Source organism: Patiria miniata, unplaced genomic scaffold (assembly GCF_015706575.1).
Source record: "Patiria miniata isolate m_02_andy unplaced genomic scaffold, ASM1570657v1 HiC_scaffold_7, whole genome shotgun sequence".
Classification (NCBI taxonomy): domain Eukaryota; kingdom Metazoa; phylum Echinodermata; class Asteroidea; order Valvatida; family Asterinidae; genus Patiria; species Patiria miniata.
This window is the reverse complement of record NW_024037074.1, coordinates 44,833,585-44,857,574: the sequence shown is the minus strand read 5'-3', so window position 1 is coordinate 44,857,574 and position 23,990 is coordinate 44,833,585. Positions and strand designations below refer to the sequence as shown.

General features: G+C 39.1%; 2 protein-coding genes across 3 annotated transcripts in view; one reads left to right on the top strand and one right to left on the bottom strand.

Annotated features, from left to right (window-relative positions):
- Positions 1–342: 342 nt before the first annotated feature.
- On the bottom strand, positions 343–7,322 carry LOC119744543 (dynactin subunit 2-like). The gene is made up of 13 exons (XM_038220516.1): positions 7,239–7,322; positions 6,276–6,338; positions 6,060–6,156; positions 5,831–5,898; positions 5,544–5,642; positions 5,101–5,258; positions 4,253–4,406; positions 3,802–3,867; positions 3,320–3,358; positions 3,009–3,158; positions 2,691–2,793; positions 2,172–2,263; positions 343–1,683 (listed from the first exon to the last, which is right to left on the bottom strand). The coding sequence occupies exons 1-13, from the start codon at positions 7,272–7,274 to the stop codon at positions 1,597–1,599; spliced, it is 1,212 nt and encodes a 403-aa protein (XP_038076444.1). The 5' UTR covers positions 7,275–7,322; the 3' UTR covers positions 343–1,596.
- The window catches only part of LOC119744542 (kinesin heavy chain-like), a 33,723-nt gene continuing 17,049 nt past the window's right edge, over positions 7,317–23,990 (top strand). Inside the window, exons 1-8 of one of the 2 annotated variants that reach the window (XM_038220514.1) lie at positions 7,317–8,055; positions 10,464–10,551; positions 19,494–19,567; positions 21,374–21,478; positions 21,960–22,008; positions 22,487–22,630; positions 23,116–23,240; positions 23,881–23,985. In XM_038220514.1, coding sequence (XP_038076442.1) covers positions 7,930–8,055; positions 10,464–10,551; positions 19,494–19,567; positions 21,374–21,478; positions 21,960–22,008; positions 22,487–22,630; positions 23,116–23,240; positions 23,881–23,985 — 816 coding nt within the window. In that variant the 5' untranslated portion in view covers positions 7,317–7,929. The remainder of the gene's footprint in view (positions 8,056–10,463; positions 10,552–19,493; positions 19,568–21,373; positions 21,479–21,959; positions 22,009–22,486; positions 22,631–23,115; positions 23,241–23,880; positions 23,986–23,990) is intronic. The other variant, XM_038220513.1, reaches the window with a different exon arrangement.

Here is a 23,990-nt window from a genome sequence, read left to right as displayed (position 1 = left end):
TAGGATCGACTGGACAGAAAGTCTACGCGACCATTCACTCCAGACCTGTCTATTTTACTCGAGCAAAGGAATTATTTTGCCTTCTCGGGATGATATAAACATGCCAGTTATCTAGAATGTTTAGACAAAAGTGCTGGTACTGGGATCTGAAGTATGGGTTTATGGACTCTGACTAGCATCCTTGAACAAGGACAGTTCAGTTGGTAAAGCACCGTACGGTAATCGAAAGGTCGTAGGTCCCAATACCTCCCCAGTCAATGTCCTTGTTCAAAATGGAAATTAATTATAAAGTCAAAAACTAACACATCTGCAGAGAATGATGATTACAACGTGAAACTGTTATCACTTTGCCCCAAATAATACATGAAGTTTATTTGAAAATGTGAAACAAAAACAAAAGCTGGTTACTGCTTAACCCACTGCAGAGAAGGCGTATACACGTACACGAAGTACAGACTTTCTGCGCTTAAGTCTAGTTTTGTGCATATGGGTTTTACATCAAAGACTGGGGCTTGGGATACAGGGATCTACACTATTTACACGTTAATATGGCTGTTCCATTGAGTCACATTTCATTCATGCAATTTACATAATTTTACAAGCTTGTTGACAATCACATGAAGCTACAGTTACTGTTTGATTGATTCATTGCTAACCACTTATGCACAACTTGACATTTGGAAGATCAGTAGTAATCAATTCTGAAAATAAATTATTAAGCCCTGAACAAAAATCAATTATGTAAAAATTGCATGACCAGAAATGACAAAATTTATACCATTAAAATACCATTTTGCAGTTTTGTCTTCTGATAAAATTCAAATTGTTGTGAGCTTTGTTTCAAACATTAAAAAAAAAAAAATGAAATAGCAAAATGCAAAATGAAATAAAATTTCAAATCAAAGAAACTTAAACCAGTAACTAAGGGCTCGTCTCAATTCATATGCAGTATGAGTTCCGGACAAGTTGCGGACATTGTATCGGGTAGAAGTTGCAGGGTTCTGAACAACTTCCCCGCAATCTTCCCGCAATGAAGTTATCAGTATGGATGAGTCAAGCAGTTGCTAATGAAAATTTCCTCGGAACATGTCCAGGACAAGTACAGAGCATCTTCCGGACAAAGTGAATGACTCTACCTGCAACTTGTCTGGAACTCGTCCCAGATATGAATCGAGACGGGCCCCAAGATAATTTATCAAATATTCAAATGATGGACCCAATGTTTTCCTAAATACATGATAAGGAAAATAACAGCAAAATGGCAACACTTGGCTTGTACATTTCAGATTGTGCTCATATTATGACTTCTTCAATGAGTTCACTAACAATGGCATATTGTTGGTGCTGCAGCAGCTGTAACACTGCGGCCTCTGCCTTAAATGACATCACGGTTTTGCTCATGAATATGCAAACTCGTATGGACAAAAAGTGGAGAAAATTGAAAACAAGGATGCATTTCACGAACAAAAATTATTTTATATAGACTCTTTAAAACCAGTGACAAAAAGGTTTTGAAATCATCCAGAGTGAACAGTTAGACAATATGAGCACAATCTTTATACTGCAATAAATAGTCAAATATCTCTTGATAGACTTTTACTTCTGGAATTTCTTCATACGTTCTTCCAGAGACTGACAGTTGGCCTGGATGCAGGCCATGTTGGCTGCAAAGGACCCCTGCAGCTGTGGGAGAAAGAAACAGAAACGAAAAAGAGATGTGAAGTTGTCAGATTAACAGAATAGCACCTCATTTCGGAATATGTAGTAAGCTGTAATGGTATTTGATGGGAATGAAAATTCTATTTTTGCCGTCCGCATGAAGACTTGACTTTACTGTTTACACATGTTTAATCAAAGTACATGACACAAGTGACGCCAGCCTAATGCACATGTGGTGTAGATGCTACGTAACAAACATGAAGCGGCAAGCCTTGGCGAGCTAGTCCCACACCAGTGTAAGGCTGCATCGGAATCAGCTGTCTAGAGCTAGGTCTTGGTCTGTGCCCATTGAAAATACGTGGGGACGCGCTGACAATAGACGTAGCCGTAGCTCTGGAAGCACGTTTCGGACACGGCCTGAGCCACAAGTGGCATTCAGTTCACAAGTGACAGTCGGTCAGTAAAGTACAACAAAAGAGGAAACAAGGCTGGTAGTGCGGCATGCAACATACCTCTTTCAACAGGGTGTCTTGGCCATTCAGGTTTGTAGTCAGGTGCTGTTGAGCAGTGTCCAGATGACTAAGGGCTTGACTGAACTGTAGGGCTATTTGGGAAAATAAAGAAGTCAATCACAAAGCAAATCGCACGAGAGTAAAACAGTCGAGTTTGTCAAGAGCCAATATAGGCCACCAGGCCATGTTTATCTCTGGATTGAAAGGACTGAGAATATTTGTATCTGTCCCTGGATGGGGTGTCAGTCCATCGCAGGTTACTCCCCAGCTAATGCCGGTACCCATACTCCTGGGTGGAGAGAGGCAAGTGGGGGTGAAGTGGCTTGCCGAAGGACATAACATATGGCTAGCAGCTGGATTCGAACCCCTGACCGTCTGATCATGAGTTGCGTACCCTCGTCGCTTGGCCACACTCCCCCAAGGTTAAACTGGGTAAACAAAAGAATGATTCATTTTGATTTTGATTAAGGTGTGATTGACATGTTGACTGTTGTTCATCAATGATGTCTAGGTACGTACCTTGCTCATGCAGATCTTTCAGGGCTTGTAGTCGTTCTACGACAGCAGGCACTGTGTCTGCAATACCGTCCCACTTCTCCACCATGTCATACAACTCCGAGATCTGTGAACACAACAAAACCGTGCATGAACGAAAATTAACACAATTTAGGAGGATGGAGCCCGGTCACTTTAATGTTGTTGTTTTTCAAAGTTGTAGCGAAGTTCATTACATCTTGACCAATTACCTTTAATAATCTCCTGGTCTTCTAAACCTCCAAACTTTTCGGGGGTTGGGGTGGGGGGATGGGTGTGTTTGGAGGGGGTTGTTCCACTAACCTTACTCTCCTTGCCTGCATCCTCTGCCGTCTTCTTCTTCTCCTTGACCTGACTGAGATGCTGTAGGAGTCCCTGGATGCGGGCATCAGCGTGATCCAGCTGGATGGGATCCAGCAGGCTGATCTGAGCCTGCAACTGGGTTACTGCTTCCTGTGAAGAGAAGAGAATGGTTGGATTTGTTTCATCAAAGTTTAGAAATCTAGGGTCACAGAGTAGAGCCTGTCAAACAAATAAGAGAGATCAGTATTCAACAGTGTGTGCAAAAGTAATTAATCTTGAATAACACAACCATTTTAACAACCCTGACTTACCGTAAGACACTTGGAGCTTGTGTCTGCTGTCAGGAAAGACTGGGAAAGAAAACAAGAAGTTATTACAAATGATGACAATACCATGTACAGTGAAAACTTGTCAAGTCAAACTCAACACAACTGTTTAGTCAAACAAAGAATCCATTGTCTTCAGTAATATAACAATGATACACAACCCTGCTTAACTCAAAATTCTGCGTAAGTCAAATTTTGAAACTGTAGGCTTTGAAATGGCGAGCTTGGTGGCGAACAATGCTAAGACATTTGTCTAAAAAGAAGGAAGTTATGGGTTGAAGTCCCACATAAAGTAAGCTTTACAAATACCGGAGTTATGACAAATTTAAGTATGACAGAATGATCAAAACAGAGATATAGTCTGTCCAAATGGACAAAACAAAAGTGACGGTCACAGGAAAAAAGAAAATAAACAAAATCCAGTCAATCATGAAAAATACAATCTGCTGAAGTGTAACTCAACTTACAAGTTTTTGCGGGTCTTGCCCAATGACGGCCTCTAGTCTTGCTAGTCTTTGTTCCAACTCTGATGCCTATCAAAAACGAAATAATAAACTTTACTTCTACAAAAAAATGAAAGTTTGGTTTTTGTCAATGTTGTAAAGAAACAGAAAAGAAAACAATGTTCAATTTATGAGCAACTGTACGTTGCTTTGAACCCCGATTGATTATGGTATTTGTGTTCTTGAGCAAGGTACTTTACTACAATTGTCTCTCCATTCAGGAGTATAAATATGTATCAGTGAGGGGAGCAACCAGTGTGCTTATCTAGAGTTCTTACAGAACACCAGTTTTTTTCCCAGATGACCAGAGAAGATGGGGAGGAGGGGTTCAGGAGCTAGAAAAGGGCGATACTGGGAAAGGATGATTTGAAATCATAATTATCACATGATTCTGTCACATAAAGATTATGTCTACCTTGGAGAGTTGGGCAAACTTGGCCTGTTCTGGGTTGTAGTGCAGCTCGTATGTGATGCAGCCGTCTTGGGCCTTCTGGTCCGACTTGGCAGGGGATTTCCCTGACGATTGCACACTGAGATTCTTGTAAGCCTCCAGCTGGCTGACTAACTTCCTGCAATATTGTAAAAACATTGTGATGCATTACTGCTATACTATAAAGCACAACAGGTGTATGTGTATATATGTGAATGCATGTATATTCACAATTTGATCGTTCATGAGTTGATCGTCCGCGACGATTTACACAGTGGGTCAGATTTAGCCAATTCCTTGGTGTTAAGAGTAATCCTACATGATAGCACTGCCCAGCTCTCTCCCCCAGTCCAAATGTAGTCTAAGTTACAAGTGACGGGGAGTCAGTCGGGGAGTCAGAGAGTCGGGGAGCCAGTCAGTCTGTTAGTCAGTCAGTCTGTCAGTCAAATAGGTACAAATACGACATTAGGCCGAGTAAAAAAAAAAAAGTTTCTCGTCCGGGTTTTTTTTTAAAAAGGAGGAAGCGGGGCTTTTTATTTTTTCAAGGTGACCGCCTTTTCAAAATTTCCTGCAACCGTTGGTGTTCCACTGTTCAAAGAAACACTTTTAAAGATAAAAGACAAGTTGGACAAGAGAACTGAACATATTTACAGTGTCATTTAGAGTGTTTTTCTACTACATTTTTCAAAAATAAAAAATAATAAAAAAATCTAGGCGGCCTCAAAAAAGGAAGCGGGCGGGGACGAGAAACTTGTTTTGTTTTTTACTTCGCCTTAGGCTTGCCCTCTGGGACCAGCAAACTACTATAACACAGCAATAGTCCATTATCTTACTTTGGTAGCGTTCCCTGTGGGTCAGCTGCTTCTATCATAGCATCTGAGCCCAGAATCTTCTCCAGGTGTAGGCCATATAGCTGCTCCTGTAGCACACCCACCTGCTGGATCAAGGAGATTGACGTCACACTCGGCGATTTGGAGTCCTCCGCTGTTTGCTGGTAGAGAAGACAGTTAACAGTGACAGTGAGAGATTTGGGTAGGAAAGGAATTGTAGTGGTTTCTTGTTTGAGAGTCCATGATAGTTTGTAAAGGCTTTTCTCTAAAACCTCACTTGCATGGACCTTTTTAGGGATACCCCCAGACAGGATATGTGCAGCAAAGGTACTGCACAAAATTCTGCACAAGATCCCAGTTCGTAAAGCAAACTGTCTCAGGATGAAACGTGCAGGATACCTTCACTGCACACTTCCAATCTACCCGTGAAAGGGTCGAAGACTCACTTTGAGTTGTTCCACTTCGTCTGAAAGCTCTCTGATCTCATGCTGAAGACGCTGGAATTTTTGCACCGGAGTCTCCTTGACTTCGGTCCCTTCCTCCAGCTAATGAAATGGGGGAAAAAAATGCCAAAAAAAAAGATAAATAAATAATACTCAATGAGCCAGGGTTAACGATGTCCAATTTACTGCAAGAACACAAGCATTCTTTCTCTCTGTACCTCTTTTCACAGAAATTTTAGGTTATTTTTTCAAGTGAGGGTCAGGCTATACTTCTGAAAATTGATACTTACAATTTCATACTCTGTTCTGGGCACGTAATAACCTGTTCTTCTGGAGTGGCTCACTCGATCAGAAAAATCTGGAACAAATCACAGGTTTTCCTCAGTAAATTTTTTTTTTTTTTATAACTGATAGGCCTACCAATAATTACCCCTTAACTTAATAGCTTCGAATACAATGACCAGTGCATTAACAGCAAACCATACTGCTTAAGGACACAAGTACAACAGTTTATCTTACCTATTTTTCCACTCACTAACTTCTTGTCCTTGAATTTGCCGAAGGCCGTGTTTGGGTCCACACTTAGCTGCTCGACACTCTCACTTTTAAGCTCCTCCTTGACAGAGAAAGTAGAACATCGAAGACATTAAAACAAGTGTTGTCGGCACTGAATTGAATCACACAAATCAATTAAACATCAACTAATAAAATGAGCAAAGCCTTGGTTTTTTTTACCACTTCTTGTTGTTGGTCATCCTCTGGCAGGTCAGTGGTCTCATATACGTCTGGTTGGGTATCCTGTAAGTTACAAGTGAATATGTGTCAACAAATGATAAATTTATAATAATAGTACAATGTAATAAAATACAAACACCAACAACTTTTTGTGGTTATTAAGTTACGGGCATCTTTCCAATAGGAGAATGAAAAATCCACTTATAAAATTATAGGGCATTGGACTCACCTAGACTCAGAACTAAGAAAAGATTGATAAAGATTGTTAAGTCATTTTGAAATGATTAAAAATAGTTTTTAAGTTGAGTCTGATTAGGAAAATGAAAAACGGGTCCATAAGTACTAACTAGTCTACACAATCATCAGTAATTCTTCTTCTTCTTCTAGGAAAACAGTTACAAGTTACTGCTTGAACTAGAAGAACCTGCAATATTATGAGCAAACATCATTCCCAAAAACCAACATTTCCAAACAAAAGTCAACATTCAAAATTTCAAAAATTAAATAAAAAAGCCAAAACTTTCACTGTTTCACTTAGTTTTAGCATTTTAATTTTTATTGTGTAAAAATTTATTGGAATATGATCTTACATGTCTAAATTTCCTTATATTAAAATTATACGAGGCCATAATACTAGACGCATGATGACATGCACAACGTACCAAATGTGCATTGACTGTGTACAACTACACGTAAACATGTACTGTACATGTAATGTACATGTACACACACGCACGTACGTACACACATAGGCCCTATTCACATACATGTGCAACCTATCCTACGTGTTGCGGCGTTGCGGCCGCGCCCGCAAGAAAATAAACTTGCAATTTTTAAGCACAAAAAATATATATAAACTCCAAACTTTACTTCTATACATGGGTATTGTCAAGAAATACTTGCTGATAACACACAATTCGTACTGAGCTCTTTACATCGTAATTTTGAAGCCGGTTTACTTACGATCCCCGGTAAATTTGCGTATTTGGGGTCCGCCATCTTTAATTTATTTGACCACGTGATCTAAAGCAAAACGAGATCTCAAATGATCATGGAAATTTCCCTAAAGTCTAAGTTCAGTTACATCATTTATAAAAACTCTCAATAGATATTGATTATTGAAAGTTTTATTTTAGAAATACATTCAGTTTGAGGCACTAAAACAGGGTGGCAATTAAAAATCCAAAGTCCTACTTTCAAAGTATCGCGAGAATTGTTAAACAGCACATGATGTCATAGATTTTGCTGGACGAAGTAGGTGGATACTTTTCGTGTAAAAATGGGCAAAACTTCACCATGTAAATAGTACATTTTATCCACAAAACTGCCACATTTTGACGCCGATTCTCTGCCATGTTGCCATTTGTATATTTAGGGTGCACTTAGATCCTCCTGTTGTTTCGATCGTGGTAATTTGGTGGCGTAAGTCCATGTTTTCTCGTCTGATGATTTTACATCCAAAGTCGCCGGCTGTGCTGTGTGCATTCTCCAAAGTCCATGCATAAACACAGGCTCACAGCACTAGCACTATAGCAGACAATCACCATCACTGAGTCTGTGTGAAATGTTAATGTTGGACTGAAGATTCGTCAAATAAAACTGTAGAAAACACATTCCTTGATCTCGATTAAACGGGGAATTGGACTGATTAACCATGGCTGATGCTGATGAGTGCAATATTAAAGTGGTGTGTCGGGTGCGGCCAATGAACAGCGCCGAGTTGGCATCAAAGTCAGTCGTTGCCACAAAATTCCAAAATGACGACACTGTATCGATGGGGGTAAGTATAGATACACAGGGTGCAATCGGTAGATTTGCGCTATCACTCGATTGTGCAGAAATGCGCATGCACGATCAGTTTACCCTGTCGGAAATGTCACACTTAACTTCCCTTTTTGAGTTGTTCATGTTTTTCATGTTTTAAAAAAAAACAATCCTCCAGAGCCGTGAACATGGTGAGTACCTAGAAAAGGCGATTGACTGATGACACTGCGATAAATTGATGGCAGCGTGATTGACAGATACTAGCAAAGCACAATCAACTGACAGTGCAGGTCCACTGATTGCGCCCATCAATTATATTTTTGAGATGAAAATGAATTACAGTTTAATTGTTAATGATTTACATTTTTCCAGTTAAGCACCCGTCAAATGTCCCCTGACCACTCCACCCAGACTGTCCCAACTTTGGAAGAGTTCTTTAACTATACATGTACATGTAGTTAGGAGACTAGGGACAGAATACATCCAGATGCCACTTCAGGTAGTTGAGCGGTTATGTACAAAGACTGTCAAAGTCTGTGGAGTGTCAAGAAAATGTTTCTCAGTCCCACTCCCAGAGTCGTGTCTTTTGAACGCTTTTGCAACGACTGACATTTATTGCGATGATATATGATATGAAGAAAAATGGATACTGCATTCTTTCTGGGAGTTGTCCGACATGTACCACAACTGACATTGGAGTCGTCCCAACTGTAGTTGGGGTAGTACTGTAGTTGGGGTGGAACAGCAACGTCACTGGTACTTTGCCACCATCCTGTCATCAATGGACTGTTCCGAAACATGAAATAAAGTTGTTGAACAAAATCGTTGGAAATTTATTATTTTTGACTTGTTTTGACTTTTTGACTCGAGGGTATTTATGAATGGGAATAAATATGTGGTGTATTAAGCAACTACATGTACAACTGTATGTTTACGACCGGCTCAGTGGCCTGGTCACCGATATAATGTCCCACACCTTCGGCTCTGGTCATTTTCGGCATCAAGTCTCCTGAGCCGGTCTTAAACGTACTCATTTAAAACCGGCCAAGCCAACATTTATTCCCTTATTATTGTTGAAATAAGTTTTTTAAATCCTCCAAATTTGTGACTTTTAGATATGGGCATACAACTTTTCCTCTGATCAGCTTATTTCCTCACTTTTCACATCACAATTAATGACATAAAAGAAATGAAACACACTGTATAAAGTCTTGTAAAGCCTGGATTTCCCTCTCTTTTTCTTACTTCCCAGTTGAATGCCTGTAGATAAAATCATTTGCATTTTGTGTGATAATGCATTGAAAAAGTTGGAAAAAATGATGCAACCTGACGCCACATTTTTCTTCATATATCATCTCAATGAAGGTCAGTCATTGCAAAAATGATGAAAATAGGACTGGCAGGCTTTCGAGTCACAGTGTTTTACTATATAGCTGGCCAGCTTGGATTGGGTTGTTTTTGTTTAATTTTTGTGGATTGCTTGGTTGTTTTTTTGTAATTTGGCCGAATAAATAATAATAATGATAAGACATGAATCTGGGACTGAGAAACATTTCCAATTTTGTTAGGAAATGCATGTACTTGACTTTCCATAGACTTTGTAAACAACCACTAAAGTGGCGTCAGGTTGCAACATTTTTTTCCGAAAAAAAATTCTGTATTCTTTGAAAGTCATATTTCCTGCTTGCAAGTCAAGGAAATGTGTATGATTGCAGATTTCTGGATTCTATCAAGTTATACATAAAATATAAGGAATACATTTGTAACAGTAAGAATGTACTGTACTGGGCCCAATTACAAGGCTGTGCTTACTGCAATCAAAAAATCTCTGCTTTTTTCAGTGAATATTTCTGAGCTGAGATAATAGCGTAGCAAGCATTTTATTAAAATTTATTTCAAGGAATGATTTAATGCAAACAGTGCAGGTGAAATGATGACATAATCTATTGTGTGGTATCTGTATACGTCTCCCCCCCCCCCCCCCCCATTTGAACAATTTATTTCAAAACGTCATTGCACTTGTGCAGGATCCTGCAAGGCTTGAGGAAAAGCATGAAAAGTAAAGTCTGTCACAAGCCAATATGGCCCATCAGGCCGTTGTTTATCTCCAGTTTCCTTGGCATGAAACGACTGAGAATATTTCTATTCCCCCTGGATGGGATGCCTGTCCATTGCAGATTACTCCCCAGCTAATGCCAGGTTCCTGTTTATACTCCTGGGTGGAGAGAGGCAAGTTGGAGTGAAGTGGCTTGCCCAAGGACACAACATGTGGCCAGTAGCTGGATTCGAACCCCTGACCCTCTGATCACGGCTCACGAAGCCTAACCACTTTATTTTCAAAATTTACATGGGTGAATAAAAGCAATGATTTTAAATGTCTTAGATTATTTATTCTATTTATTGTTTGTTTGGTTTTCTCTTTAGGGGAGAGTCTTTGTCTTTGACAGGGTATTTCGGCCAATATCAACACAGGAGGAAGTCTACAACAAATGTGCCAAGGCCATAGTCAAAGGTACGATCATTTCTATGGAATTCAATAGTAGACTGTGGATTGGAACCAGGTATCCGAGTGCCCGACCAGATTTTGGGATCGGGTACCAGTAATAAACTTCACATATTAATTTGTAAATTGTCAAACAGTGAAAAAGGAGGTTTTCAATGTCACTGTCAGGCTGATGGACAAATAACGATTGATGTCTGCGAAAATGCGATTTACACCTTGTATTGAGCTGCTCTACACTTGTATTTTGCTGTATTGGCGCATCGGTGTGGTATCCTGCAGACCTTTATGAACAATCTGTACAGCAACTTCCGAGATTTAAATTTGGTGTTGGCTTTTAAGTCGGGTTCCCCGATTCGTGTACCTCCATAAATGCGCACTCCATAAAATGTATGATTTTTTCCTCTAGTCTTCTAAAGGTTATTCCTATAATTTAAATGTGGCAATCACTGTTTTTCGTTGTTCTATTTCATTGTTTTCCTGAGGGTATCTTTGTAACTTACATTTATTGCAATCGCCTTTTTTCTTTATTTTATGGAAAGAAATTATTGTAACATTCGCGTACGGTAAGTTCGGTAAACAAAATGACCAGGAAATTAGGTTTGTTTCTTCCTCTGTTTCAGACAAAAATCCATCAGTGTTGGAATACTTACATTGTAGTTTCAGTTAATAACAAAAAACTGTTCATTGCTACACATTCATGACGCTGTTGGTTTAAAGACCAAATTGTGTTTATTGAACAGTACACAATAACCTTTGTTCATGCTATGTAAATACATGTAACCAACACAGATTATTACTGAGTATCGCTGTTGTGGGTTCTTCATGTACATGTACATGTCTGCTTATAACAATGAAGTTGTCATGTGTTATTGTCTCTAACAGCAGCTGCCCCTGCTAGAATCAACTATGCACAATTGTATTGTGTCTGAGGCACAGGGTCACTGCTGAACTAAACAATACAGGAATTCATCCTTTTGTATTCATCTACATAATGTACATGTACATGTAGGTTAATTCTAGGGTGAGGTTCGCCATGTACCGGTAGACTAGGTCCATTAGCGATTGCTATGCAAAGACAAGTGCGAGTGCACAGTAAGCTCTGGTCCTCTTGCATGAAAGTCTTGCGTGAAATCTATCAAAATGATCCCTGCCAGAGCTTAAAAATGCGACACCTGAAAATGCGAAGCCAATGGCGCATATGGAACACCATACTTAAGGTTTATTCCTAGATTGACATCCGAATTGTTCCAAACAATTTTTGTTAAATATTTAAATTATTTTGATTTTTTTTTTTTTTTTTTTTGAAAATTAAAATTTGGTAGTTATATTTTATAAAAAACTTAGGGGGTTTATTTTGGTCAATTTTTTTTGGGACAGACAGACAGACAGACCGACCACCAAGTGACATGTAGAACTCCTGCCAGAGCTTAAAGAATTTGAATCAAAATTATCAAATAAACCATCAAGGGAATCTGACAGGTGTATACACACAGTGTTCTCCAACTTTGAAAGTTAAAGGTTGGTGCTCCGTTGAAAAAGGGGGAGGGGAATTTTTTTTTTATGCTAGGGGGCACTATTTGCAAATATTGAATTTACCTGTTATTTTCTTAAGACATACATGTGAAACATCTTGTTACTCACTTTATTGGAAAAGTAAATTCAAGATACGTATTATGCAGGCCTATTTATTTTCAAAGCAATAATATTGGTGAATTTTCATCTGCATAAAACATGAAAAATAATTCTTACCAAAATTTGAAGATCATATACCGGTAGGTCACAACATGGTCACAACTACTAACATCACTACATGTGGCAGATACTGTAAATCCCTTATTTGCATACAACTGTTACTCTGTCTGGCTGTCATTCCTTGGTGGTGGGATTAAGGGATTAGGCGCATTAAGGATCATCATTATCACCAGATTATCCCTTTTCAATTGTAATCCAATTAAATTCATCTAGGCTTCCTAGGGCAAGGGCAGATCCAAGAGGGTGGTTGAGGTGGCTTCACCCCCCTCCCCCCTCAACGCCCCTACCCATCCCTACCCCTCCCCCCTCCCCCCCCCCCCCCCCCCCCCCCCCCCCCGACTATGTTAATTTGGTTAATTAATTAATGCATAACATTCCAGAGTTCTCTGAGTGCTGCCATTTTCCTTATTACAAATCTTGATTCATTACTTTTGGCCTTATGTCTTTTTATGCATTGGGTGCAAGTGAAACATGTTTCGCTTTCACACACAATTTATATTTTAATTAGGTTTCATATTCGTATCCACATTGCATTGTATGCGTAACCACGAGAATTATAAAATAGAAAATTTTAGAACATAATTGTTGGAATGAGTTCTGTAGGGCAGTAAAAATAATTTTAAGATTTTGCACAAGACAAAATTACATGTAGTCACGATCAATAAAACATGTGAACATGTACATTTAATAAATGAGAAATCTGCAAGTCCATATAAGTTGGTTGCATTCATGCATTTTCCAATCCTTCAATGTATAGCAATTAACATCCTCTTTTTTCCCATTTTTTGGGGTACGTGTATGTCAGTGGTCTTGTTGATGTCATTTCTGTCATAATTTGATTTTCTTTAGGCCAAGCCCTCTTGCCTTCATAAATTGATCTGCAAAAGCAGACAGTGTTTCAGGCGAGTTTCATATCGTATCGTTGTCGCGGGCCCCTGCCTTTTTTCTGAGACCTTCCGTTATTCATATCAGGCAGGCGTCAACCGTAGTCTGCCCACGGCAATAAAATGTTGCTGCCCGACAATTGATGATGAAGTGAATTTTAATGACAAGAAAAGTCTGTGATTTTTCTGATATTTTACTCTGGAAATAACTGGATGGTTTTTTGAAGTCTAAGGTGTAAAAGCTAGAAAGGAACATTGTAAAAGAACCCCATTATCTCTTATTTGTAGTGAAACTCCATAGAGATTTTGTTAGTGTTTGACAAACGGATTAGCTTGTAATCGAATAATCCAAATGTTATTTTATGGAACACAATTTGGACAAAAATACACACTGCTCCTATCCAAAACAAAATACCACAGGTATGGAGTACAAAATGTACAAAATGTTGGTTACATTATTTGTTTGGTTACATTATTTGTTTGGAAAATACAATGTAGCCTGAAAAGTTGAACCAAATTTTACCCCTCTGTGTCCATGTATGTGCTTAAATGTATGTAAATGTACAGTATGTGTACGTGCTTCCCCGACACAGACGTAACAAGAGGTCACGTACTGGCTGAGGAGGTCGTATTTTAATTAAGCGCACCAAGGATGAGTCATCTTCGTTGGCTCATCTTGCTATGGGAGAAGTTGGAGGAGCTGGCTGTATGTGTGTGTGTGTGTGGGAATGCATGTACTTAAATCAGATTCATAAGATGCATCCTAATGCGTAGTCGGTAGTGGGGTCTGAATCATGTACATGTCATACATGTGCATATACATGTACATACATACATGTATTTCTGCAAAACGTGCATGTGCGTACAAAATGTATGTGCATGTTTGTTACGTTTGTACACGTACACATCTACGTGTAGTACATGTGAGTTGCGACTTTACATGTACTAGCATGCTGGTACATGTACATGTACATACACTGGTGCACATATCATACATGTATTGTGGGGAACTGTACCAAATTTAATCCATTCCTACTGAACTATTCCATTGAGCAACTGGCAAATTAAAACTCTCCTATTTTCTTAATTTGGACTGCGGTTGGTGCTTTTTCTGTCCGGAAAAAAAAACGGAAGAAAAATTGCATCAACAACAGACATTATGGTCATATCAATGCCAAGGTCCCTGGAAAGGTTAGCATAATATAAAGCCTTGCGCTGTAATAGTTTGTTTATTTTCCATTGCAGCCTGCTGGTTTTTCTGTCATAATTTGCACCATTGTATTAATCATGGTTATACTGCCACAAGGAACTATGTTATCCACAGCAGAGCCGTTAATGACTTTTCAAAACTTATATTGTAATTGGTGGAGTACAAAGTGCACAGCAATAGTCCATTAAAAGTATCTGTAGATCATTTGTCATTTGTGCATTTTTTTTCCGTTTAAAGCAGCAAAAGTGCTAAAAATGTAACGAGGGTGTTTAACAACTAACCTGATAAAGTTTTACAATGTAGTTCTGTGAATGCTGTATATTCCAAAAAAAAATACTAATATTCTCAATTTCAATTCAAAAGTTGCCAGGTCATGTTTTGAATTGCACTTGAAATCAGCGTCTGGGACACGTTATCATTCAGCATGTTCAGCCGATTGTAGCTACATGATGACATGCACTGAAATGATGAATTAAAGCAACCGCGTGGGCGTTTGTGTCATGTTAACGCTTGCACGCACCCATTCACGGCTTTGCAAACCCATTCACAAACTACTAACCAAAATTTCCAAAAATGCATCTTAAACGCATTTTTGGAAATGACCTTCTTTTACAATGTTTTGTATTATAGTTTTCTTCAAAATAACAGCATGCCAGAAAGAATAATTTCACAGGGAGTTTAGGCCCATTACTATCTTTAAGTTTAAACCAAGTATGCTTTTTAACAATAATTTTGCCAGTTACTTTTTGGATAGCTGCAATTGATAGTCTACCTTTAAATACCATAATGTCAATATGAAGTATAATATCAAAACTTAGCCTGTCTGCAAGTGCAAATCCACCATTTGCCCCTTTAAAACTTTACTGACTCATACGTAATGCCAGAAACCGCTAGTTTACCATTTTATGTGCACTGTACGTACAGTATGTCCAATGAACGTGTGACTATGCATGTAGTCAGTTAATAATTCATGATGGTTTATTCTCTCTTCTAAATGGCGTCATGGCGTGGTGATTCACACTCATCGTTATATCTTAATCATCAACAGGTTCTGGCTGCGTCTCCAACCAATGTCAAGTTGAAATTTCAAAAGGCATCCTTGAGCAGCATGTTAGTCTCAGCCTTGCCATTTCCCAGTGAATTAAGTCTGTCGTTAATATTCAACTTCAAGGAAAACAGATCTACCGGTATCTTCGGGTTGAATAATATCTTAAACTGCTCCTTTGATACATTCTGTAAAATGTTTTGGTTAGTACTCTAATTTTACACACACACTAATACACAGGTCTGTACATACACATGTATGAACCATTGTATATATATATATATGTTACTGTGAAGCAATACATGTAATTTCTCCATGATGTTACTGCCGGTTCGTGCTTTTGCCAAATTGAAAAGAAATTTTTTTACAGAATGTTCTTTATTAAAGAGGAGAGGTAACCAGTCACAGAACCTGGTTTTTGAACACAATGTGTACAAATGTAAGTCTGATTTGTTGAAGGGCAGTTTCGTAAAATCCAACAATAGGGCCTAAGCGGGTGGCATGGGTGGCTAGTGTGTAAAGCGCTTGTCTGTCACCACTGTGGCCCAGGTTCGATTCCCGGCTGGGACCATGTGTGAGTAGAGTGATTCTCTCCTGTGCCAGGAGGCTTTTTCTTCCAGGCTCTCCGGTTTTCCTCCCTCTGTAAAAATCTAACACTTTCTATCTCTGGCCATGCTGGCTGTGCTCCACGGTCGTACATGGGTCGTATGGCGGCTGATAAAGGCGCCTTTACTGGGGGGTACATGCCTTCAGCTCAACCACGTCGTTGTACGTCCTTCGCAATTGAGCTCCTCGGCTGCGAGTAAGGATGATTAGTCCCCCAAATTTTTATTATAATTAGTAGTAAAACAATTGAACAAAATATCTCGCTTTGCTGTGCGCCCCAGTGTCCCCCTCTCAAATCCCAAATTTCCAGTCAATTGAACCCTGTGAGTGTGGAAATGCCCAGATTTAAACCAACATGCATGCGTTAGTCAATACATACAATGTACGGTGCATGAAAATGTCAGTGCTCTGTTTCTTATCAACACATTATTTCTTCATTCCCAAACAATAAATAATGGATCAGATGATGCACTTAACAAAATGTAGACTGTAGGCATGTAAATGCTGGCTACATGTACATATGGCTTTAGATTTCTTTTCCCCCATTATGGGCAGATAATTTTATTTGCCTGCCGCCGGTAAAACACTGAGGCAACTGACAAGGAAGGGGCGCAGGGTGAATCTGAGTCACGGGGGACCTCGCTTAGTCAAAACAGAATACTTGAAGCAATGTTTCAAACTGGATGTGTGGTGAATCTTCATTATCATCTGCACACTGCCATATGCTGAGAACATTGTGTATTTTAATATGTATTATCCATGCTTGAAAAAATGTAATACCGGTACATGTTGGTGTGCATTGCTCAAATCTTTGAAAAGTAGTATTATCCAATACATTGTTTTGCCAATTTTATTTTCTTCAATAACATTGCCTCTTCATGGCCTGCATACATTCATACATATGTGTACATGTATTTAAAGTTACATACCGGTACTGGTAGGATCATTTCCACTTTGTTCCCTTTTTTTTTTGAAGCAACAAAATTGCTCAAAATCTTTTGTATAACATGTATAAGGGTGCATAAAAAACAAGGACTATGTTGAAGTTTTAGCTCAGTGGCAATACCGTACTCTACGTTTTTGGAAAACAGGATGCAACAACTTTTTGTTCTCCATACTGGATTCTGTTAGGTAAAAAAGTATGTCCATCGGCACACTTGTTAAACCACCTTCAACGATTGTTTTCTTTCGAACAATGCTATTTCAGGCGGAATAATTTCACAGGGTTTTTGGTACCAGTCCTATCTTCACTCTGAGCAAGGTTTTTCTCATTAAATTCTTAGGTGTGTTCCGGGTAAATAACAGTGTTTTGTCTTCTTGCCTTTAAATATTTTTGCGGAAGTGAGATTTTTGCCTCACGTTTTGGACGTTACGCATTCAAATTAATGTACATGTACATAAAGTGAAGTCAATTCTTAGTTCAAGATACGTAACAGATTTCCTTTTTGGATTGTTAAGCCCAGATTTCATATCGAGGTAAGAAAGGCAGAGAGCAAATGAAAACAAGACCCAAACTAATAAAAACATTTCATCCGCAAATGTCACCGACAACCCAAACTATATGTATCTCACAGACGATTGCCTATGGTTCCATGCACTGTCTGCACAGTCAGTGTAAGCTTAACGGCGATATAAACTAGGCTTCAGAAACGTGTTGGTGCAGACATGTCAGAACTGACAGGACATGGATAAATAATGAATCGTTGTACTGACAAATGCCACAAGCACATCTCAATATCTTTCTTTCTCATAGCCAGGCTGTCCGACTGATTAGATCTCTTTTTCCTTCTGAAAAAAAAATCGGCTCCTTGCAAGAAACTGACTGAACAAAAGGTGACATTTCAAGCGGGGGCCTCTGCAAGATTTCAATTTGAGATGAGATATCTTGGAACATTTAATTGTTTGATGTACTGTCACAATGCTAGCTCGTACAATCTTAAAATTAAGGCTGTGTATGTTGTAAAAATGTAGTATTTAATTATTCCGACTTTGGACTTGGTTGAATATTCAAATAGGGGGGGGGTAGTTGTTTTTGAACTGTTGAAATGGACGCTGCGCTGGTTGAAAATTGATATAGATCTTATTAACCCTCCTAAAAATCAATCAAGTGACTATTTTCAACAGTTAAGAGCTCCCAGCCTGCATAAAGCAGGATTGACTGGCTGTGACTGTTTATGTTACTTGATACAGCTGTGCTTTGACTTTAGGTGATTGATAAGCCAGCTGTGCTACCACTTGCCTCTTTTTTGGTCTGTTGACTGAATTTGACTAGTCACAGTGCTTGCAAAAAACATGATCTGACTGTTGGTGACTAGCCTGTGTAAAATGTATGGCAGGGGAAGAGGATTGATATTTTGACTGTCTGAAACTGTTCAGACAGCAGGAGGGTTAAAAAAATGTGAAGACCAGGGAGTGGAATGGCTGATACTTGACCGATTTCAAAGAGGAAATTGAGCTAATATTCCTAATGGATGAACATTGTGTGGAAACTTTAAAAGCATGCGCGAAAATTGGCTTTTAACAAAATTGCAGCAAAGTAGAAATAGTTTCCATTTTGAAAAACATAAAATACCTGACTGGATCAAGACAGGACTTCGTGACTCAATTCAGAATGAGATTATTCAGAATAATTTTCAATATTTTTTAATGACATGAATGACAGCGCAGCATTCTCAATGTGTCATACATGTAACATTGACATGTTTCAAATAGAAGTACATGTATTGTACCGGAATGCACCCAGTCAATCTTACACATGTACATGTATACGTGTGTACATCTTCTGCACTTGAATCGGTTCTAATGGGCCCTAATGCATCGCCACTCAACCACTTTCCCACAATTCTCGGAGGCAAACAACATGCATGTTGCCAGTCATTTAAAATGCACAGACTGTCGTGACGCAAACGTGGACCTTTGCCTGCCCAGTAGTCATCCTGCCTTGTGTGGCTTCTGACGTAATGTGAGGTTGGATAATGTCATGGACTACCTAACATTCACAAAAAACTCGAAGCATAGAGCTTATCATGCCTCATGTTATAACAATGTAAAAACCTATTTGTTCATACTGAGTGTATAATATAACATTGAACATAATGTACGTGTATGTACATGTATGTACACGTACACCTACATAAGTTTACGTGTGAATACATACATTGTACAGAACCAAATTCATCATGTACATGTACATGTACAATGTGTCACAACAGGGGGACTACCAGGAGTTATTCATGTGTTTTCGCGAGATGGGAGAAATTAAACATGCTAAAACAATGAGTGCGATCAAACATCCTTTAGGGTGAAACAAAACATGGCTGCTTCGCAGCAGTAAGCAACTGTTTTATTCTTTTATTCCAATAATTTATTAATAAAAAAATGAAATTTTTGCTTTTAATTTTAATTTTGCAGTTTTATGTTTGAACTGTTTTCCATTTTTTTTGTTTCTCAACAGATGTTCTGGAAGGCTACAATGGAACAATATTTGCATACGGACAGACGTCAAGTGGGAAAACGTTTACTATGGAAGTAAGCAAAATTCAAATGTCATTACATCAAATAAATAGTAGATAAAGCATAACCAATTCAAGCAAACTCACAGAAATAAGCCAGCATTCCCTGAAAACCATGTACATGTACAGTGCATGTTGAAAAGTCATGCGTTTATCCGTGTTTCATTCAAGCATTAGCCAGGGGCCAACATACAGCGCGATGCGTAAAATCTCAAAAACGAATGTGGGGGCAGGGAGGTACTCATACGTGATAATTAATTGGGGGGGGGGGGGGGGAGGGGATACAGGTTATGGCACGCTTGGCTTGACTGAGCTAATAACTGAGCTACCGGTAATGGTGCTTGATGCACTGTCAGTGCCATGGCTACGCATGTTTTATGGTGTGTATGTCTTCTGTCTGTGATCCTAGGGGCTTTCCGCTGAAGGACAATAGGGCCTACTTTTATAGCGCTGCTTAACAGCAGAAAAGTTGTGCTTACCATAGCAGAAAATTGTGCTTCTCCTCAAATTGAGGAGAGGGGGAGGGGCATCTCTCTATGGTCCTTCCCTTGTTATAACGCTGACACAGAGGGCGTTCTTTTCGAATTTGCTGTCAACCCATTGAAAACAATGAGGTCCACCAAAGATTGTTCAAAGTATAGTGGTCATTTGTTACAGTACCGGTGTCACATGAAAATCCGACTCCTCTGAAAATCGGACCCCTTTTTCCCTATTATTGGTTGATCCCCCGCACGTGACAGGTCACTCTCCCGAAACGATCCTAAAAATAGCATGGTATCGTACTCACGCGTGCGCAGTACTACCAATGAGTCCACATTTCATGGAGTCGGATATTCACGCTACACCGGTATTATTCTGGCACTAATGCTCTCTACAGTACAATTTGGGAACAGAAATTTTCATTGTGGCCAAATGTTCAGTGTACCGGTAGCAGTGCTTGTTATTGCGGCATTTTACTGTATTGCTGTGCTCAGAAATCAGAATTTTCACAGATTTTGCATTGTTTTACAGTCAAGAATCCGTGATTTAATATGTACATTATCACAGCCTTCTCTGAAATTACAATTTGAAGTGGGTGATGGGGGAAAAAAATTGGCGCTTTCTTTGCATAAAAGAATCTCAGGCCTTTGTTTCTTATTGTATGAGATATTTTACCTAGTGAATACATTTACTGTAAAATGAATCGTTCTTAAGTATGGACACAGTTCATATTTCTTCTTAAGTGCTCCCTTGACTATCTTTATTATACCGTCTGTCAATACTGGAGACTACAAGCTCAAACTGCGAACAAATTCCCCAAAATAAGACAGAGGAGCTAATTACGTCGGTGGAACGGATTCTTAGTAATCTGTATGTCACAAAGCAATCCTGGCCAGAGCCGTGACGTTGACTTGCGTTGATATTTGACAATCATTCCTCACTCCACCATCTGCTGCTTGTTTGTGATTCAACTATCTTTTCCATAAAGAGATTTTTATTTTTAAAAAATAATTCCAGAATTTGTACATGTACAACATGTACATGAAGGTTGCATAAACTAGGATGATGTAAATCTGATTTGCATGATTTACATTTTCTTCTGGAAGAAGATATACATTTTCAAAATATTTTACTTTTGCAAAATGTAAGTATTAGTTCAGATGCTGTCAATGTCAATATACATGAAATACTCAATTGAAAGACTCAAGTGGTTTGAAAGACTCAATTGGTAAAATTCAGTCACAATAGCCATAGAAATATCCTACATGTAAGTGAAGTTTTGTATTTACAGATTTGGAAGGGAGTTCTTCAGCATCATGTTTAAATGTTTATTTTGCTACAGGGTGTCCTCAACGATGATACCTACATGGGGATCATTCCGCGTATCGTCCAAGACATCTTCAACCATATCTACCAGATGGACGAAAGCCTGGAGTTCCATATCAAGGTATGATAATATTAAAGGCATATAGGATCATTTGTATTTCATCCCAAAAGTAATCTATGGTACCGAATCAGTGTTGTACTGGTTTTAAACACCCCGTGGAATTATTCCATCTGGCTTGCTGTCATTTAGAAGAAATCAAGAAATGTCGGTGCTTTCCAACGATCAGTCAGTTGACTGATTTCTGGAAATACTGGTACTGCTATCAACGAAATCATGTTCGTAATCCGAAGATTGTGCATGGTTTTTCACTGTTTTCTTGAAAAGTGTAATATTCACTTAGCTGATATTTCAACAGGTTAGGTTTTGAACTTTCTTCTCTGGATTTTGAGTGGTGTTATTATTCAAAATGAACAGAATCCTACATATGCCTAATGTATTTTTACTTTAGTTTACAACCTACACCAATAAATATGTACCATTTTTTATTTTTTTATTTATGATTGGCTTGTCTGAAGATTTCCCACCTGTTTTTGTTCAACAGGTTTCCTACTTCGAGATCTACATGGATCGCATCCGAGATTTACTGGATGGTTAGTTATATTTCCAATCTGTGTTTAATTCTATCCCACACCTCGTAAACATCACACTCGGCCAAATTCTGCTTCAGTCAAAACGCTTGCACATGCTTCATGTGAATACAAATTTTCAGGGAATGTATGCAGTGAAATTCACAGGAAGTGACTTGAGTTCATCTTTTGCATCATTCGCAGCACTAAGACTGTCGTGATGTCACACGTTTGCACAGACAGTGCAGTCAGCCGAGTATAGACTGGCTTTTATTCCATTTTCCAAACTTCCCCACTCAAAGACTTTCTCCTGTTACCAAGAAATTCGAAGTGCGTATGAGGTTTTGAATCATGTACATTTGAAGCTTGTTGGCTTTAGACCTACGGTACATTTGTAAACATTTTCCTAATAAACATTAATTCAACACCTAAAATGAGCATCTTATAATTATCTGTTCTATGTCGTGTAGGAGAATTTATTCCAACTTTGATTTCTGTGCAGTGTCCAAGACCAATCTCTCCGTCCACGAAGATAAGAATCGCGTCCCCTACGTGAAGGGCGCCTCCGAGCGGTTCGTCTCCAGCCCGGAAGAGGTCATGGAGGTCATCGACGAGGGCAAATCCAACAGACATATAGCTGTCACAAGTAAGTCATGAACCTTGACCCTCCCAGATACTACAGAATCCCACAAAAGGATTGAAAGGATTTGAAGGGTGTAGAATGGTTTTCAGAGGTTTTGAAGGGTTGAGGATGGTAGAGCCGGAGATCATGGAGGTCATCAATGAAGGCACATCTGACAGACATATAGCTGTCACCTCCAAGAGGTTTAAAAGATTTTGAAGGGTTTTCAAAGATTTTGAAAGGTTGAGGATGGTGCATCCAATAGCTGCCACATGTAAGTCATTATCATTTATCCTTCCAGTTCCATCACACTTCGACAGGAGGTTTGAAGGATTGATGGACCAATTATTTCGCAGCTTTTGGTCTCCGTCAAACTGAGTCCACCTCACATGAACACTTGTATTACTTTCAGCCATTGACAAGGGAATGTCTAAACCACAGGTTTCAATCAAGAATGAATCAGGATTGTTTTCTATACCAATGTTTTTTGTTTGTGTTCGTTTTCCCAGACATGAACGAGCACAGTTCCCGCAGTCACAGCATCTTCCTGATCCAAGTCAAGCAGGAGAACGTGGAGACGCAGAAGAAACTCAGCGGCAAGCTCTACTTGGTGGACTTAGCTGGCAGTGAAAAGGTGATGCCTCCCTCTTGTTCTTATCTCCAGTACTGCTGAGCAATTTCGTTTGTAGTAAGCATTTTTCAGCAGAGAACCGGTCACAAGCAACAGACATCCTGTGCAATATTGGCTGGTAACCGGTCTTGGCTAAGCAAATAGTTGTCTGAGCTTAGCAAATTTTATGACGAGCAGATTCATGAAATTGTCCCCAGTTCAGTTTGTTGAGAGTTGAGGGGTTTTTGAAACTGTGGCTTGACTTGGGCTTGGGTTTGAAGAGACTTTAGGTCATAAGCTGCTGTGAAGCCAGAGAAAGCGGATGCTGCAGACAGAACCAGAGTTTTGAAAAGCTTCATTTTTATCATGTCTATTTCTTTGTCATTTTTGTCAGGCAGTTAGGCGGGCTGAATGTCTGTGAGGCTCACATTTTTTTTTTCTTGCGGGTGTCTGTTTTTTGTCCTATTGAAATGTTCTGGATGCACTGTTAATTTATTGCGGCATTTCTGAACCAACTTTTTTTTTTTTTTTTTTAGTCATCCTTCATACAAGTGTATCTTTTACGCAGGACTAATTTAATTTGACTTCGTTGAGCATAAGTTGAATATATAATAATATATATTTCTTGATATATTAACAAATTTGACTGTTGAAACTATTTTAGGTGAGCAAGACAGGAGCAGAGGGCACAGTCTTGGATGAGGCCAAGAACATCAACAGGTCTCTGTCAGCTCTTGGTAACGTCATCTCAGCTCTGGCGGATGGAAAGGTGAG